Source organism: Boleophthalmus pectinirostris, unplaced genomic scaffold, assembly GCF_026225935.1.
Source record: "Boleophthalmus pectinirostris isolate CB_2022bp ecotype Guang Dong unplaced genomic scaffold, ASM2622593v1 HiC_scaffold_8, whole genome shotgun sequence".
NCBI lineage: Eukaryota > Metazoa > Chordata > Actinopteri > Gobiiformes > Gobiidae > Boleophthalmus > Boleophthalmus pectinirostris.
In genome coordinates this window covers 7,370,182-7,389,780 of record NW_026571515.1, presented here as the reverse complement: position 1 = coordinate 7,389,780, position 19,599 = coordinate 7,370,182, and the positions used below count along the sequence as shown (strand labels likewise).

The following is a 19,599-nucleotide window of genomic DNA, read 5'->3' as shown; positions in this document are numbered from 1 at the left end:
TTAGACCTGGTTTTAGACCTGGTTTAGTCCTGGTTTAGACCTGGTTTTAGACCTGGTTTAGACCTGGTTTAGACCTGGTTTAGACCTGGTTTAGACCTGGTTTTAGACCTGGTTTTAGACCTGGTTTAGACCTGGTTTTAGACCTGGTTATACCTGGTTTAGTCCTGGTTTAGACCTGGTTTAGACCTGGTTTAGTGGTTTAGACCTGGTTTAGACCTTTTAGACCTGGTTTAGACCTGGTTTTAGACCTGGTTTAGACCTGGTTTTAGACCTGGTTTAGACCTCCTGGTTTAGACCTCCTGGTTTAGACCTGGTTTAGACCTGGTTTTAGACCTGGTTTAGACCTGGTTTAGTAGACCTAGACCTGGTTTAGACCTGGTTTAGACCTCCTGGTTTAGACCTTAGACCTGGTTTAGACCTGGTTTAGACCTGGTTTTAGACCTGGTTTAGACCTGGTTTAGGGTTTAGACCTGGTTTAGTCCAGCAATGTTTAGAAAATGGTTTAGGAAAATGTAAATTAAAAGGAACCTGGTGTAATCCATTTATTTCAACAAAGTAACTGTAATCCAGTTACTCATAATTTACTCATACTCATTTGTACTCTGATTATGTAATACTGGTACATATAATCTGTTACTCCCCAACACTCGGACTATGAAATAATAATAATAATAATAATAATAATAATAATAATAATAATAATAATAATAATAATAATAATAATAATAATAACAAATAATAAATAATGTTTTTAAAAGTCAAAATGTCCAATATTGGAGACAGTTATATTTGTCTTTTAAAAACATAAAGGTTTGTTGTTTTGTTATGTCACTGTTCTTGTCTGTTTTAAAAATGGACCATGAGATAAAAGTGAAATAAACTGAACATTATAACATAATCAGTGTTGGGGAGTAACAGATTACATGTACTGGAGTAATGTAATCAGAGTACAAATGATGAGTAACTGTAAGTATTACTGTTTCAGTTAAATTGGATTACAGTTACTTTGTTGAAATAAGTGGATTACACAGAGGTATGTTCCTGTTTTTACATTATGGGCTAAACCCAAACCAAAACCAGAACTAAACCAGGTCTAAACCAGGACTAAACTAGGACTAAACCAGGTCTAAACCAGGACTAAACCAGGTCTAAACCAGGTCTAAAAGCAGGACTAAACCAGGTCTAAACCAGGACTAAAACCAGGACTAAACCAGGACTAAACTAGGACTAAACCAGGACTAAACTAGGACTAAACCAGGACTAAACCAGGACTAAACCAGGACTAAACTAGGACTAAACTAAACCAGGACTAAACTAGGAGGACTAAACCAGGACTCTAAACCAATAAACTATGACACTAACAGTAGATGGACATAATTTAAAGCAGCAGTGATCTCATATAAAAATCATTTCTCTATCAATAATATTTATAATATGGTTAAGACTGGGATTTTTATTGTCTTTATGCAAACAAAACAATTAATGTTAAGATTTCCTCATCTTTGTTTCTCTACAACAAACAGTTTATTCATGGAGATTTGGGCTCAACAGACAATTTGAAGAGAACAAACAAGAATTTTCAGGATGTGGTTGTTACATTCATGTAGTTTTAAAAAGCACGACAATATCAAGTAATCCAAAGTATTCAGATTACATTACACACTTTAAGTAATTTAATGGATTACGTTACAAACTACATTTTGGGGTATGTAATCTGTAATCTGTAGGGAATACATTTTAAAAGTCACCTTCCCGACACTGAACATAAAAGCTCAATTTAGTGTAATATGGGACCTTTAAATGATGGATGTTAAACCTACAAAATATGAGTACATTTTTACCACTTACTTTATTTTTACTTGAGCAAAAAATGTCAGTGGTCATAGTGAATTGTAATACACATACTGTAGCTATTAGTCACCGCTAATATACGCAAAAGTGAGCACCGGGGGGAAACAGAAGGCATTGTTTAATACTGATGATATGACTTGAACCAATCCCTGCAAGTTTTATTATCAAAATTCTGATGGTTTCACTCAAAGCCGCATTATATCATATTTTAGCACTGCCCTCTAGCGGTAGAAAAGTGTTATTGCATTACTTCAGTTTTTAAAGCAGACCTGTTGTATAGAGAATTTACTTCTCATTTACCCTCTCAAAGCTGTATTTAAAGTGATTCATACATGTTTGAGTCATTTTTGTATTCCTGTATTCAAGACGTCCTCGCTTCAATCATGTTTTTCAGGTTTTCTCCACCACTGGTAAACACCCACTGTTCTGTAAAGTAAAATTATAATCCACCAGATTATAAAATTAAAAGAGAACAGATTTTTTTTTCCTTTTTCAAAATCTTAAATATAATGTTTTAGAGAAATTAGTAGTCTTTTTTATGTATGCATGAACTTACGAGAGGGGGTTGGGGGGCGACCCTCTGGCTCCTCAGCTTGAGCAGTAGAACCTGCCCACCTGCCCTCATTCCACACCTCTACTTCACCCCTGCTGTTTAGGCACCCAAAGCGTGGAATAAAGTCCAGTGCCATAGGGAGAGGGCGGGGATCAAAAGATTGAGCGTTGGAGAGGATGGCGCTGAGGGACAGGGAAAGTCTCACTACTGGCTGCTGAGGAGCACGAGCCTCTTCCTCTTCTTCTTCTTCGTCTTCACTCTCTTCTTCCTCTTCCCCCTGTTCTTCCTCTTCGTCCTCTTCCTCCTGAGAGAGACTCCCGTAGCCAGAGTCAGGTGATGAGGACTCAACGCTCCAGTCCTCTTCATCAGATGACCCAAACTGAGGCCTAGGACCACTTACCTCCAACTCACCTTGGTTGTCCTCGTCCGAAGAGGAGTGGTCTCCAAGGTCCTCCTCCCGAAGATCCAGAAGGACCAGAGGGGCCAGAGGAGCCAGAGGAGCCAGAGGAGCCAGAGGAGCCTCTGCAACAGGTTTGACAATGTTAAACACCGTTTAAATTGTACCGTGAGCAAGTCAGACTAGTACCACAGGCTGTACTGACTGATAATACTACTACTACTACTACTACTACTACTACTACTACTACTACTACTACTACTACTACTACTACTACTACTACTCACAGTTATTTAAGTACCATACTGAAGAGGCAGTGTTTATCTGAAGGAGCCAAAGTTTGCAAGGCCGATTTGTTATTTTTATGTTTGTGTTTTAATTAACTGTATGACTTTGCTTCTGATCAGTTCAGTTGGTCTGTTTTACTGGTACATCTCTTATTTTACTGGTGCTTAAGTAATAACTTGTTGTGTATTCCAAATTCTGCATTGTGCAATTCAGACCGGCTGAATATATTTGGTTGGGTTAGACGTTGTCATTACAGTGCTGCAACGCTTGGTAAGGAAATAAAAACATGCAATTAAAATCAAGATAAATGATACTTCAAAGATATGCAACAGACAAAAACTAACACAACACTGTCAGCAGAGTAAAGCTATAAGGCTACAAAACTGCACAATAATATGTATATTATATATTATATATATATATATATATATACTTGAAGAAACCCATAAAAATCCTTATTATCTAAATTGTATGAATTCTTAAGGTTCTGCAAAGTTTCAATATTCCTCTTATTGCTCAGCAGATTATCATAAATTATATTTTGAAACTTGGACATTGTTTGCTAATGTGTCAATCGAGTTACCATGGTTACCGATGAACATCCCACCATTCATATGCATGTAGAACACCCCCAGCGTGACGTCATTGCAAAGTATCAGTAACATAAAAACATAATTCAATTCAAAACGCTGGAAAACTTTACTAGCAAGAATCACAGATTTCAAATTTCAGATTTTAAATATTTACTTTACAAAATAATGTCAAGTATTTTTAGACAGAAGTGAAACAGGACACAAAAACATTTTATTGAACTTTATTTTTTATTCATAATTTGAAAACCTCTCCCTTCATATACATTTCAAATACATCTCTGTATAAAATATATTAACATTATAAAGTCGGTACAGCAACACTTGAGTAACATGTTTTTTGGATACACTTAAAGCCCATTCAAATATTTGGACAAGATTTTCACTGTTTTCACTCGACAAAATCCTCTTCTGAAGGCTTGGAACTCAGCTCTCTCCTTTGTAAACAGAATAAGCATCAACTACAAGTGCGTCCATTGTTTTGCATCTGCCCAGAGCCAAACTATGGAGGATACAGGTCTTAATATGGTAAAGGTAAACTGTGGAACTTTTCTGGTGGGTGGTGGAGGGTATACGCCGCTGATGATCTCCATGGAAACATTATTGCTACACCTGGGATGTTGTATGGTAAGCTTGAAGCTGGTCATGAAAGCTCAAAGTAAGGACTGAATTAAGATTTTAGTCTCATAATTGAAAGAGCGGCATGTTTTAAAGCCAAACTGCGGAACATTTCAAGCAATGCAAACAGGCACCCCATCAGAAAAGAAAATACAAGACAATTTTCCTGCAATTATCACAGACAGACAAAGGCACTTAGAGAAAAATACACAACAACAACTTCATAAAATTACAGTTATGACAATATTTAAAATACAAAGTCTTCCTGATGTGTATGTTTTGTAATTGTGGTGGATCACAGCTAAAACAGGCCTACAACTGAAGGCACACAGATACTGTACAGAAAAGGAAGTGGCAATGGATTCCCTGAAAGCGTTTATTTATCAACAGTATATTTTATAGAGTTGTATATATAGATTTATTCAGAGTTCATTTGCAAAAGCAGACAACATACAGGACAAGTCAAAAGTTTGGACACGCCTCCTCATTCAATATTTTCTTCACGCTTACTACTTTCTACTTTTAGTTACGTACGTAGTCACACGGGATAAGCTCGGCGTAGAACCACTGCCCCTCCACGTGGAGAGGAGCCAGCTGAGGTGGCTCAGGCATCTGTTCCGAATGTCTCCTGGACGCCTCCCTTGCGAGGTGTTCCGGGCATGTCCCACCCGGAAGAGGCCCCGGGGAAGACCCAGGACACGCTGGAGGGACTATGTCTCTCGGCTGGCCTGGGAACGCCTCGGGATTCCCCTGGACGTGTCTGGGGTGAGGGAAGTCTGGGAGTCCCTGCTCAGACTGCTGCACCTGCGGATAAGCGGAAGAAAATGAATGGATGGATGTATTGTAATGTATTTTATGGTTTTGGATTTTATAATACTGTATTGTATTTTTTATTGTATTTTATTGTATTTTTATTTAATTTTATTATTTATTTATTATTTCATTGTATTGTATTTTTATGTTATTATTATTATTATTATTATTATTATTATTATTATTATTATTATTTCATTTAATTTTATTTTACACGTTCCAGTTCACACTCCTCACCAGCGGGGGGCGGTAGTTCACCTAAAGTTAGAACACGGTGGCAGAGGTGGGCGGGGCTCATGGCCGTAGCGCTCTGGGGGCTAACTTTGGAGCTAGCCATGCCCGGAAAATGCAAGTTCCAAGATGCGTGGCTGGAGAAGGACATTTACCGGGACTGGCTGATGCGGGATGTGCACGATATCCACTCCGCCAGATGCCGAGCCTGCTGCAAATTCATCAAACTCCAGACGATGGGCGAGGCGGCGCTCACTTCTCATGCGGGCGGAGCGGGGCACAAAGCCGCGGTCTGCAAACTGATGGAAGGTAAAAACACAAACTGACGCGAGATAAAAACACGAGCAGGAAACACAAACGTGAACTTCAGAGCGATTTTTAACGTGCACGATCATGTGAGAACGATAGTGATGTAAGATGTGTCTGTAATCGGGACAGTGGGGGTCCGCGGGGGTGTGTTTGTTGACAGTGTAAACAAAAGTTAAAGGGCCACGGGAACTAGGGGAAGGTTGAGGAATTTAATTTTCGACTAAAATGTAATTACAGTCCTATAAAATCACCTTTAAAACTCTTGTGTCTTTCAGCAACAAACCTTTCTTGCCTGGAAAATATGCATCACCATCTCTCACCACAGAACTGTATCAATAAGATTAGACTGAGACAAACTTTGCTGCTCCACAAGGGAAAATATTTGGACACAGGAGCTCACACATCATAATATATTGTAATAACAAAAATTTAAAAAATGGAGTAGAACTGAATAAATCAATAAATCAATTTCTTTTACCAAAATGGAAGGAAAAGAAAATATCTATTTTAGGGCTGCTTGATTATGGAAAAAAAAAAAATCATTATCACGATTATTTTGGTCAATATTGAAACACGATTATTTTTTTGTTACACAATGCATTTATTCAGATTTCTCTCTCAAAAAAAAAAAAAAACAACAAAACAAAAACAAAACACTTTGTTAGTGATAATTTCTGCAAAACTTTCAAACTGAAAATAAATACAGGCTACAAATATGAACCTTAGAGCAGTTTTGCGATGTATAAAACATAAAATGAATAAAATATGTCTCTCGGCTGGCCTGGGAACGCCTCGGGATTCCCCCGGAGGAGCTGGAGGACGTGTCTGGGGTGAGGGAAGTCTGGGAGTCCCTGCTTAGGCTGCTGCCCCCGCGACCCGGCCCCGGATAAGCGGAAGAAAATGGATGGATGGATGGATGAATAAAATATACTTTGAACATGAAATAAGGCTTAGAAAAACATAACAACATCAAAATAACATAAAAAATAAACTATATACCTAGCTGTTCTACAATCTCTATATTTAAAAAATAAAATAAATATCCTTATTTACATAAAAAATATCCCAAATTAAACTTTGTTAAGCTTTAAATCGCTTCAACTCGATTATATGAGTTTGGAGATTGTTTAATTGCACAACCTTAGTCTATTTAGATTAAATTAAATTCAATTTTATTGTCATTACACATGTGTAAATACAAGGTAACAAAATGTGGTTTAGTGTCTAATTAGAAGTGCAAGGAGCAGCAAGTGCGATAAATACAGAATGTGGAGTATGTACAATATAGACATTATACAGTACATTACAGTGTAGATTGAAATGAACAAGTTTACAAGATATATTTGATGATAATGGCTTTCATAAGAGCCCATCAAATCTCTGTAACCTCTGACGAATTTAATGATGTAAAAAGAAATCCAAATGGTTTGAAGGAGCTGGTGAAGGCACACAAAGCCAGACGTCCCTATTTACCCAGGACAGTCCCAGTTTTGAGCGCTGTGTCCCCTGTCCCAGCAGATTTATCCAAAACCAGTGATTTGTCCAAGTTTTATACAAAAAATGTCCCAGGTGTCTATATTTTTGACCAATTTAAAACCTTCCAACAGTAAAAAGAGGCATAAATTGGCATTTATTTATGAAAAATACAGAAAAACTGCTTAGAAGTGACCAAAACACAAAGAATATTGGACTGTACTGACTCATGTTAGTTTTGAATAAGTCATGAATGGGCTGAGTGCAGAACAATTCTCCTTAATTACGCACTTGTTTCACAGTTTAATTATTTCCAATTGCACCAAACACAGTGTTCCAGTTTTTGATTTTGAAATCTGGTCTCTCTAACTGGAAGTTGCCTCGAGTTAAGTGAAAAGCAGATATTATTTTCACACCGTTTATGAATTTTATTATAGGTAAAAGCTGCGTACATGTTGATCCGACAGCTTGACAAATCATAGAGGACATGGAAAGCAGAACGCCCCTTTCCATGTCCTCTATGACAGTGGTTCTCAAACTGTAGTGTGGTCCTCCTTCAGAATTTAGTCAAGTTTATTCAGATTCTTGTTTTGTTTTTGTCCTAGTTTACATCTAATAGTCCTGTTTTAGACCTGGTTTGGCTCTAGTGGTATCAGAAGGCCAAATAATTTCTTTTGTTTGAAGTTTGAAAACCTGCTGCTCTAACGATGAAACAATGATAACAGAGAGAACATCAATAATCAATTTCTAATATTTATTAAGTTGCTGCACAATTTCTTTACTATTTATAAACCACATTACTGATTATGTGCTTGTTTAGTTTAGTTTATTTGATGAAACAGGGAGAGTGCACAATATACATTAACCTTAACAGGAGAGTAGTGCCAGTGCTAATTTCCACCTCTCGTCCCTGGGCAGGTTGATGTTATAGTTCATAAAATCAAACATACAAAGAGAATGTCTTTTATAATGTCCGAATCATCATAACAATTCTACATCATCATTCCCACCCAGTTCCTCTTAGCATCTTAAAAGCATCATCCTTATCAAAATCCTCATTCAGTTCATTCTCTCCAGAACATCACACTCACTCCAGACTCTCATCAGTTCACATTATGGCCGCAGGTTTGATCTATATTACACAAAATTGACTCTTTTGAGCTTTAAGCCATGTTATAATGTTATTACCTCATCAAAAACATACCTGAAGTTGATGTTTTGTTTTATTCACACATGTTTGAGTAATCCTTTTTATTATTAACCTACGTCTGCAATGATCAAAATGTAAAAAAATAGGCTATAGTATTGTACGAAATGTTAGTGCTTTGTCCCACAAGTTCCACAATTTCCATGGAGAAGCAGGTGACGCCAATAGGCCAACAGGGATCATTGCAGTGGAGAGGTAGCAGAATGTGCATTATTGTTTATTTATTTATTTTGCAATTAAAATATCAATAATAAATAAAATGATCTCTTCCTCTTTTCCAGCACAGGCCCTGTACAGGTCCCAAAACACACTGAGCGTCAGATTGTCTCCAGCAGATGAAGGCAGCACCCCGCCTCGTCTGCCGTCTGAAAGTGGGTTGAAAAATAGATAAATCTGTGTGCATCTAAAACAAAAACATAAATGAACTAAAACTAGCTTTACTCTTCTTCTTTGTGCAGGTAATCTCCTCTCCATAAACTCAGCTGGACAGGTAAATGGCTGCATGGCACAGGTAAAGCAATGATTGTCTTTAACACATTATTTTTCAGCACATTTGTCCAAAATCTGCTTTTATAATTTATGCCTCAGGTTGATTGAACTGAAAAAAATGCATCGTTTACATACTACAAATATTATACAGACAGTAAACAGAAAAACCCACCCGTATCTGTTGCAGAGTGACAAAATTAAGAGACATTTTCATATCATCTTACAAATTACATACCACATTTATATATGCTACACATAATAATATGCATATCACAAATCTAGGGATGCACCGATATCTGTGCCGATATTGAAACTTCTGATGGATCCGGCGATATCTGTTCCATCGATATCCTAATTTCGTTTATATATTTGTGTAATAAGACAGTGTTGGCCCAACTTGGCGTAATATTATTTAAAAGTTGTTTAAAGTTTAAGGTGTAGTTGTTTTATAAAACACATTTTGATATTTTTCTACCCATAAGTTTTGTGAAATGAAATGGATTATATTTTGCCCCAGTATCAGTTAATATCGATCAGCAGATAGTTGAAGCCAAATATCGACACTGGTATCGAAGCAAATAAAGCTGTATCGGTGCATCTCTAATCAAATAGTTTCCTTTTATTTCACATTTGTATTGTATTATTATTATTTTCCTCTTTATAATTTATTTTGAAGCTGTGAATGTTTGGGCTTTGCTTCAGTTTTTTTTCCAAACCTCTTCCGCAGGTTAAAGGAACATTTTGGCCGGAGGAGGAGAAACCGAGGCCTGGTCTTTCACAGGTGGGTTTTGAGCTACAGGAGCCTGCATGGGACACCTCCATTCTTCTATTCTTCTAACTGCAAATATTTAGCTAAAGCCAAGTTATCTTTGTATTATTCTTGGTTGCACTCAGACCTGTTCAGTCCCAGATTTGTCCCCATTTATTGATACTTAAAGTTATTCATTAAAGGGTTTATAGAACTGTCGCATAGATTACCATGTAAAAGCTGTATACCTTGTCTGTTTCTCTGTTTACAGCCTGAAGAACTTAAAGATCCTCCTCCAGAGTCTCTCGAGTGGTCTGACAACAAGAACTCCATTTCCCAGAATCCTGAGTTACAAGACCCTGGCTTCACAGCGACCTTTATCACAGCCACAGGTGAACCCTCCATTTGTTCTCTTGAAGTTTGTATGACACGTTTTGATGATTCTCTAATTTTTACAGGGATAATATCAGTTGTGAATATAAATTATAGTTTTACACCAAACAATAAGCAGTTTGTGGAGAAAAGTTTAAAAATATGACATTGTAGTCCTTCTTTTATTCAGGAGTGATTCAATGTAGAGAAAGTTCCATTTGTGGTCATCTGGTTTTTTGGTTCTGGCTTGAGGCACTGGGAACTGGGGCTGAACTTAGTTACTCAAAGTAGGAGAAATTCCCAGTGGTTCAAGCCAGATCCATCAATTGAAAATGGCTCCTGGATTTGAGCCAAAATGTATTGATTGCAAAAACAGTCCAGATGACCACAGATGAAATGACGTATTATTTCCAAATAAGCTGAAGTCTGAAGTAAATGTGTAATTCATCTCAAACTCCTGTCCCTTCGTCAGGCTGTCCCACAAAGCGTCCCTGTCGGCGGGGGCGCCCTCCCTCTAAACCTGAGCCTGCAGATGCGGGCATGGCCTCTGGTGTGAGTCCTCTGGAGCAGCAGAGGAACATGGCTCTTCTGGAGTGGGAGGGGCGCATGAGGAGCCTGTCCCAGGAGCACGAGCTGTTAACAGAGAAGAGACGAGCGACGCGCCAGAAGGAGCGCGCCTACAGACTCAAGAAGAGGTACTACAGAGCCAAGCTCAGGAGGCTGGGAGAGGAGGTGCCCTCCTCCTCTGACAGTGAGAGAGACGAGGAGCAGATGCTCACCACGGCGCACAGGGGCCTTTTATAGGAGAAAGACGATTTTAGAATGTACATAAAATGTTTTTATATTTGCACAAATATCCATCCATCCATTTTCTTCAGTTTTATCTGGGGCTGGGTCATGGAGGCCAAAGTCTGAGCAGGACTCCACACTTTCTCCAGCTCAATAACAAAAAAAAACATCCACACCATTTTCAAACAGATTAAGTCAGTTCAGTGTTGTTTGTTAAGTTGTAACAATCAACAATATAAAAAAACTAGGCAGCGGGACCTCCTTGTGTAAAGAAAAGCTTAAAAGTGATCTCAAACATCTCCTGAAGCAAAGGTCCTTTAAAGAAAGATCCTTTTCTGTTGACATGAGCTGATGTTTGGCCTAAAAGAAGTCAGGAGGTTGTTTTGTACCAGGAAGTGTCAGATTAATCTGGACAAACAGTTGTTTCAATTGTTGCTCACTTTTGCACAAAGTCATGTAATTATTAAAACCAACTAGAAGCACTATTCATGGCCAATATGGTACGAAATGTATTCCAGTTTCCTTTTTGCATTTGGCATTTGGAAAAAAAATGTCGTCTTTACGTAAGATAAGTTAAGAAGTGCCTGAGTGAGTCGTGTTTTCAGACAGTGAAAATATCAGATAAACACATTTTGCCTGTAGAATTTGAATTTTTTTGCAGTTCATTTCATTAATTTGTTTAACATGATAACGTAGAGTCACATAAAGCTAGTACAGGCACAGAACGGAAGAGATACTATTTTTCGTTAATGGAGCTAATTTCCATCTGTAGAACCGTTTATTTGCTCTTTACAAGTGAGAAAATACTTGTCTTTATTATTTTCAGAAATACAAGACATTCTGCGCTTGTTCCACTTTTCAATCTTATTTTAAACGGTCAGAATATACAATAAAAATGAATACTTCGTCATTCAAACATATATTGACGATTTTTTTTCCAAATAAATTAAACCCATGTAGCCTGTATTTTACACTAATAAAAATGCTTTAAAGTCATTTGAAACACAAAAACACTTTAAACAAAAACAGTTTATTTTGTAATCTTGTACTTAATCTCATTCTGTACTATTGTTTTTAATGTTTTTTATGCCTTATAGAAATGCTTTGTTTTTTATGTTACGCCGGAACATTGCCATAATCAACTTTTTTCTTTTTCTTCGATTGAGAAGGATCTGACTGCAGACCTCCACCCAGGGGGGCTCCAGGAGGGGGGCTTGAGATATTTATGTACCCCTATAGCTCCTTTAAAGATTTTTGCCCCATTTTCAGAACACATTCAATCTTGTTTTTATTCATGATGACATGTTTTTAACCTTTGCGAGCAGAGTAGAGCAGAGACAACAAAAAGTTCATTTCAGAGTAGCTATGAAATCTACTGGAGATTGTTTTAAGTGCTCTGAACCATTTGAAATAAGCTAAAATTATCACCTTTATTGATAAATCATATTACACTGTTTTCTGTTATAATGTTATACTGTTGTTTCCTCATCACAGACAGACCTGGAGCTGTGTTTTGTTTCATTCACACACGCTCTGCATTTTTAGGTGGAGTTGTTTTCTCAAGTAGAAAACACTTTGTTCCACCCTGTGATGTCATGTGGTAAACACAGGAAGTGCTCCACTGTGTTTGTAAACTCCATTCACCTTCTCTAGAATCATTCGGAAGAGTTCAGGTCCGGAGTTGCGAATCTGTAACCTGATTCTTCAGCCGCTTTCACTTCGTCGAAACTGTCGGACCTCGTAGCATTAGAATTTTTTCGCTCGACAAAACACAGTGAGAGTATAATTTATATTTTATCTATATATAATAATTTATAGAGAGCTTTATTTTATGTATCCACACCACAGACTTGATGGTGACGTCTGTATGCCCCTTTGACCAAAGAGCCACTTCCTTATTCCAAATTAAAAACCATATTGTTTTATCAAGCATTTCACAACTGTAAGAAAGTACTTCCTCAGTTTTTTAATTAGATGTCAGCTCACAGTGGACATATATTGACCTCGAGAGCTTCTTATACAATTTTGCTCAGATTCATTGGGAAAACACGGGTTTAAAGGGCCCATATTATTAGCCTGATTCATCAGCCGGTTTCACCTCGTGGAGACCGTCTGACCTCGCAGCATTAGGATTCATTCGCTCGACAGTAGGCGGGTACTTTTTTTCATTTAATCAATCGCTGCTATTTGGTCGTGAAGTATGTAATGCACCGCTGACGGGGATAACTGGTCCATTAAGCTTTTCCCAAATCCTGTAGGAAGAAAGACAATAACGTCTTTCCCCTTGATAAAATTCACCAAACATTCTCTTTGTTCCTGCTTTAAATCCTCGATCTCGGGAATTGTTGACGACACTGAAGGTCTGGCTCTTCGCTGATTGGCTGGTGCTCGAACTCGCACTTCCGGGGGTTCTTGTAAACCGTCTAAGTGTATTTTGATTCCTGACCTAGTCGCTGGAGAGAAATGAAATTGAGCGGAGGCACTAGGTGGCTCCAGCCCGGCTAGTCAATCTCTACGCAACAAAAGGTAAAAGGCAGCTGGTAACTTGAAATCTACCACTACATGACATCACAAGGTGGAGCAGAGCATTTTGAGCTTTGGAGATGTAAACAGACTAATAATACAGGGTTACTCAATCATGTGAATGAGCCAAAGCACAACTCCAGGTCTGTTTTTGAGGAGGAAACAACATTATAACATGTCTTAAAGCTCACAAGAGGCAGTTTTGCGTAATACAGCTTACTTCTTTAATAGAAAATGAACCAAGACAACAGCTGATAGAAAGTGTAATTAAGTTATTTATTAAGTAAACTGATGAAAAGTGATGAGGGACTTGTGGGTGGAGGTCTGTGGGGTGGGGTCCTCTGGGTGGAGGTCTACAGCCGGACTCTGTGCTTCAACGTGTATTATAGAAAATGTATTTAAAAATGTGCTCCTACCGTTTCTGAAGTGGTACTTGAATGCAGATTTGTGTAATTCTCTGATGAAGTTTGAATGTATGAAAGTGGACCAGAAGATTAAACATTAAAATATCTGTGAATATGTAATAAAATGATTAAGAACATGATTTTTGACTCTTAAGAAATGGGCTGTCTACATCTCTAACCCTCAAAATGCTCTGTCCCACCTCTTCCACCTTGTGATGTCATGTAGTGGTAGTGTTGATTTCTGTTGTATCGTTGCAAAAATTAAAAAAAGTTTTGAAGAGGCTAATATAATTGTATGTAGATGAAACACTCGTTTGCTTTTAAAATACCTTGACAAGATTTTGGTGTGAATTATTTCCATCATAATCCCAAGAATTCAAGTAAAAAACATAATCTCTTAATGTTGTCTGCACTGAAATGAATCATGGGATATGTAGTTTTCGATGTTCACAACCTGTTGCTACTGCATTTAAGCAAAGGAACTTGTAATTCGATATATCGTGACAGTCCACGATATTACTGTGAGACTTCTGACGATACGATATCACGATATTTTGGTTATTGTTACATCCCTAGTCTATAAACATCTAGCTGAAGTTTCTGAAAGTCTGAGGGAGTCTGGGCGTCTAACAGAGCCTTTGTATAGGCGAGTTTCAGCTGACGTCATTGTTATTAAAAGCCCGCGTTGCATGCTGGGAAATATTTTGGTCGGAGGCAAGAAACAGGATTGCGGTCAAACACAGTGCGTAACCTCGCGTATTTATCCCCGATAATGGTAAATTCCTGCTGCATTATCGGATGCACAAATAGAAGCACGGAAGAAGGAAAATGTCTTTTTTGTATTCTGAGTGAAAAGAACCACTAACGGTGAATTAAACGGCTTTCAAACATTCGCAGAGCAAACGTAGAAGATCCTAACAAACCGTGGACTCCAACAAGTTCAACAACGCATCGAGACTCTTGGAGGTTTTCATCTTTTCTGCTGTGAATGGCCCAGGAGTTTCCACCAAGTCATTGTGGATATCGCCCAAGTGAATATTTGTCCAGGTAGTTGGTGATTCTGACCAGAAATTTGGTTTGGTCCACCTTTTGTCGGGGTTGAAAAGGGTGATTTGGCGTCCATCGATGCTTATGACCAATTTCTGGTCAAATGGTCTTGGGTCCTCTGCCGTTAGAGTGGATAAATAACCGGGATCAATACCCTTTATGTGCTTTCTCGCTCCGTCCGTCATGTTGAATTAGTGTTTCTTGCCTCCAACCAAAATAATTCCCATTCTTTTGTCAACAATGAAACTCGCCTATAGTCTAATTATAAATGTGTCTTTTAGCTGTTTCTTCATTCTGGTAATATTCCAGAGGGTTAGTGCAGTTTGTATCATAAAACAGAGCAGCATTCGTCGTTCAAAGTCACTGAGCAGAACGTTTTGCGCTTTAACCGTAGCAAGCAGTGTGTATGAAATGAGTACAAAGGATGACAGTAGTTTTCAAGTTGTTTCAAGCTGCTTTTTACCTTTTGTTCAGTACATATTGGTAATTCCAGAGCTGAGGTTATCCCAATGATTCTAGTGAAGGTGTATGGAGTTTAAAAACACAGTGGAGCACTTCCTGGATTACCACATGACATCACAAGTGTGGAGAGTTTTCTGAGAAGGACTAAAAATGCAGGGTTTGTGTGTTAAACATGTGTGAATGAAACAAAACTCCAGAACAAAACACCATGCATCAAACTGCACTTTACCAAGACCCAAAGACCAAAGAAGGCTCACATCTCCAAACTTTTATCAACACTTATCGCAAATCAGTTGCAATATATTCTCAAACGTGTCCACCCTAAATCGTTTTATGTCATTTGGCTGGACATACACTATTGGTCAAAAGTTTTAGAAACACCCTAAGTTTTCCAGTTATTTATTGCAATTCAAGTCGTGCAAGTCCAATGAAGAGCTTGAAATGGTACAAAGGTAAGAACTGAACAGCCAGAGGTGAAAAAAAAAAGATAAAAGATACAAAACACAAGTCCAAGCTCTAACAAAACTACCCCAGGAAAAAAAGACTAAGATGGTAAAGCTTGAAAACATGGAGTGTCCAGCAGCACAGACTCCAGACTTAAACCCCGTCGAGCTGGTTTGGGATGAACTGGACCCAAGAGTGAAAACCAAGAAACCTACAAGTGTCACAACATTTATGGGAACTTCTGCAACAGACATGGGAAGAACTTTCTGAAGAATATTTGATTTCTGTTGTAAAAAGAACGAGCCACGAGTGTGTTCAGCTGTTATATCTGCCAGAGGTGGACACTTTCATGAAAAGTGAAAAAAAAAAAAATGGAAAAAAGTGTGGTGTGCTAAAACTTTTGAGGTCTGAGATTGAGGTGTTACAGAAAAAAACTGCTCTGCCTTTTGTCAATCACTAAAATGGCAATCCCGTTTAAAATTTTGACAATACCCTCTCTGCCTGGTGGAACTTCTATAAAATCAGTGACTCTAACCGAGCACCACTGTTTTCACTCCACTATGCCATAACCAGTGTTGGGGAGTAACAGATTACATGTACCAGAGTTACGTAATCAGAGTACAAATTATGAGTAAATGTATTCAGTTACAGTTACTGTTTAAGTGAGTGGTAATTAGATTACAGTTACTTCATTGAAATAAATGGATTACACAGAGGTATTTTCTTGTTTTCACATTTTGGGCTATATCCCTTTTTTTTTTTTTTTTTTTCAGTAATTCCACTCATTGCCGGACACTAAACCAGATCTAAACCAGGTCTAAAACCAGGTCTAAACCAAGACTAAACCAGGTCTAAACCAAGACTAAACCAGGTCTAAACCAAGACTAAACCAGGTCTAAACCAGGACTAAAACCAGGACTAAATCAGGTCTCAAACAGGATTTAACAGGCTGTGTTAATCTGGTTAAGTAAACTGGGTTTTTCATTTTCTTTTAGCAGACAAAACATCTTACGTGATGATATCCTCGTCTTTGCTTCTCTACAGCAAACGTAAAAAAGTAATCCAAAGTATTCAGATTACATTACTCACTTTAAGTAATTTAATGGATTACGTTACAAACTACATTTTGGGGTATGTAATCTGTAATCTGTAGGGGATTACATTTTAAAAGTAACCTTCCCAACACTGGCCATAACACACACTAATAAGTAATAAGTAATAAAAAAAGAGTAAACTCCTCAACACATGGATTTAAAAAAAAAAAAACATAATTCATTTACTGCACATTGAAATCAGGCAAAACTCCTCTGATGTGCAGCCAGTCCAACAGGATCAGGTGTAACTAAACAGATAATGCTTAACAATCAAACAACAAACATCAAAGACCTTCTTATGTAAAGGACAGCTTAAAACTACTGTGATGAAATACGTGCTGACAGATATATGTTGACGAAACACTTTGCACACATGTCATGTAACTGGAAGCACTATATGGCATTATAATTATTTTGTAACTTTTTTTTTTTGCAAAAATGCCTGGAATGTTCCACAGTGTGACATTAAACAGGTCTACTTTACATTTATCCAATTGCAGGTTTGTTTTATAGCTCAAAAATACCTAGAAAAACAAGCATTTTGACTGTGAGCGAGGTTGCCTCTCCACAGATCTGACCTGTAACTTGGTCTGGATAGAAAGGTTTAGTGCAGGAGTGTCAAACTCAAATTTACAGAGGGCAAACATTAAAAACTGGGACTAAGTCGTGGGCCAAATTAAATATTTATTTAAAAATTTGTCTTCTTTCAAAATATGTAATGTGAAACCTTTTCTTACTAAAATAAATGTTTAATAATATTTTTTTCTTAAACATTGAATCCAGAGCAAGCATAATATAAAATAATAACAACATTTTAAATAAATAGTGTCTCTATAGTCTATCTGTAGCCGGCGGGCAGCTCTAATACAGGTTTGATATGATCTCGCGAGCCAAATATAATTATATCGTGGGCAAAATTTGGCCCCCGGGCCTGAGTTTGACATGTCTGCTTTAATGCCATACTGAGAAACATTCCAGACAAAACAATAACATCTTCATGGAAAAATTATGAAGGACCCTCCACCTGAAAGTTACACAATGCAACTTTAACAACCAAACAATGAAGAGCAATGACCTTATGTGAAGTCCAGCCTTTGAAGATGAAATGTCGGTTCTTGGTCTCTGATTTTATAAATTAAATTTTATGGTCAGGTGCGACTTATATATGTTTTTTCTTCTTCATTACGTATTTTTGGCTGGTGCAACTTGTACTCCGGAGCGACTTATAGTCCAAAAAAAACTATAAGTATGTAAATTGTAATAAACTCACAAACTGCCACAAACATAATAACTAAATATTAAATTGTGTTAATGTGTACGTACTAGAGACATAATGATATCCAAATCTCACGATATGATATCACAATATTCATTTCACGATACGACATGTAAATGTCAGCCAGTCCAGTAGATGGCGCCCTAACCTTACCTGTGCAACCACACCCCTCCAGAAGAAAATAGCTGCAGAACTTGCCAGATCAATGCTTGAGACATGTGTCATACCACCATCAAATTTTGTTTAATACTTGCAGCCCTCAGACAGCGGAGCGAGGTACCTGTTTGTTTGTTTATATGTATTAGTGAATGTGGTGAATTTTTGTTTATCTACTATTTGTTAGTATATTTGATTTTATTGTTAAATATTCATGTTTTCCGTGTAGTTTTCACGGTGCTGTTTGATGTTGCTGAAATCAGTAAAATATTCGCACCAGTTGAAGCTCTCTGCGTTTTATTGAATCTGAGGGACCGCTACAGTGAACACTCGACCGTCACCAGACCGGTGGACCTGTTCGCCAACCCAGAGAGACTCTTCGCCAGTCAAGTTACAGTCTGTTCATCGCTACTCATCACCAGCCACTGTTTGGAGTTCTAATTTAATAACAAGTCTACACATTTTGTCAAAAGTATTCATATAAGATAAGCCACCAAAATGTTAGACTCGGCTGAAGAAAGTAACAACTTGGAACAATTAAGATGCAGTAGCCGTATACGTAACTTAAATGAAAAGGGCAAAGAGATGCATGAACAGGAGGAAAAGAAACATGAAAAGACATTTAGTAAAGCTTATGAAACTTGGAAAGAGTTGGCCAAAGCAATCAGAACACAGTTAAAGGGTCCCTGCTCTGCAGAGGAACTCAATGAGGCCAGCCATAGCATAAGAGCTAAGCACGATCTAGTCAAACAAAACTATGAGCCCATTCGCCGCAACCACTCCATGACTCAGGACATTGTTAAAAGGATGGATGCGTGCAATGTGATCACAACTGATGTATGTGAGCTCATCCAAAAACGGCTTGACACTATAGAGGAAGCTTTCAATGATCAGCTTGAGAAAGAAAGAGTCAGAATGATACTTAACAAAGAAGACTATGGCTCAGAGACACGAAAACTGAAACAACCCTTTCAGCAGCTAAGTCAAAGATTTCTGGAAGTGGTTGTGCAGATGCCGAAGCTGAACTAGCTGTCAAAATGGAACAAGCTAAAGTGACAAAGGAAATACTTGCACAAGAAGCTAAACTGACCAAAATAGAGAGTGATTGGAAAATGAGAGAACATCAGGTACATGCTGAACTTAAAAGGCAGGAAGTTGAAATGAAAGTAAAGTTAGAGGAGGAAAAAACTAAACTACAACAGCTTAAGGCAGACAGTGAAGTGAAGGTGGCAGCTGCGAGAGTAAAAGCTTACAATGCCCTAGATGGGTCTGTATGTCAAGCCACCATTCAGATAATCCTGTAAGAGGTAACACTGCCTTCCAGCCCTCCCTAAACCCACAGGCACCAGCCTTTCAGCCTTTCAACACTCTCTCAGGTCAACAAGAGCTCAGTTTAGCTCAAACTCTTGCAGGTTCCCTAAGTCTAAATCGCCTACCTATACCCGAGCTTGCCATTTTTTAGTGG

The 19,599-nt window shown here is 37.9% G+C and overlaps 1 protein-coding gene across 3 annotated transcripts; it reads left to right on the top strand.

Annotated features, from left to right (window-relative positions):
• Nucleotides 1-5,402: 5,402 nt before the first annotated feature.
• Nucleotides 5,403-13,795, top strand: LOC110156038 (uncharacterized). 3 transcript variants are annotated; one of them, XM_055166280.1, is made up of 7 exons: nucleotides 5,403-5,650; nucleotides 5,926-8,525; nucleotides 8,612-8,701; nucleotides 8,789-8,841; nucleotides 9,547-9,600; nucleotides 9,839-9,959; nucleotides 10,412-13,795. In XM_055166280.1, exons 2-7 carry the CDS (start codon nucleotides 8,438-8,440, stop codon nucleotides 10,741-10,743), a joined length of 738 nt encoding a protein of 245 aa, XP_055022255.1. In that variant the 5' UTR covers nucleotides 5,403-5,650; nucleotides 5,926-8,437; the 3' UTR covers nucleotides 10,744-13,795. The 3 variants fall into 3 exon arrangements, with proteins under 3 accessions (XP_055022255.1, XP_055022254.1, XP_055022253.1); XM_055166279.1 differs by lacking the exon at nucleotides 5,926-8,525 and having other exon boundaries at nucleotides 8,789-8,820; XM_055166278.1 differs by lacking the exon at nucleotides 5,926-8,525.
• The last annotated feature ends 5,804 nt before the right edge of the window (nucleotides 13,796-19,599 follow it).

Coding starts and splice junctions, on each gene's coding strand:
- LOC110156038 (XM_055166278.1), top strand. CDS start 5,407: ATGGCCGTAGCGCTCTGGGGGCTAACTTTGGAGCTAGCCATGCCCGGA. Junction 9,601..9,838: donor CGAGGCCTGGTCTTTCACAG/GTGGGTTTTGAG, acceptor CTCTGTTTACAG/CCTGAAGAACTTAAAGATCC. Junction 9,960..10,411: donor GACCTTTATCACAGCCACAG/GTGAACCCTCCA, acceptor TCCCTTCGTCAG/GCTGTCCCACAAAGCGTCCC.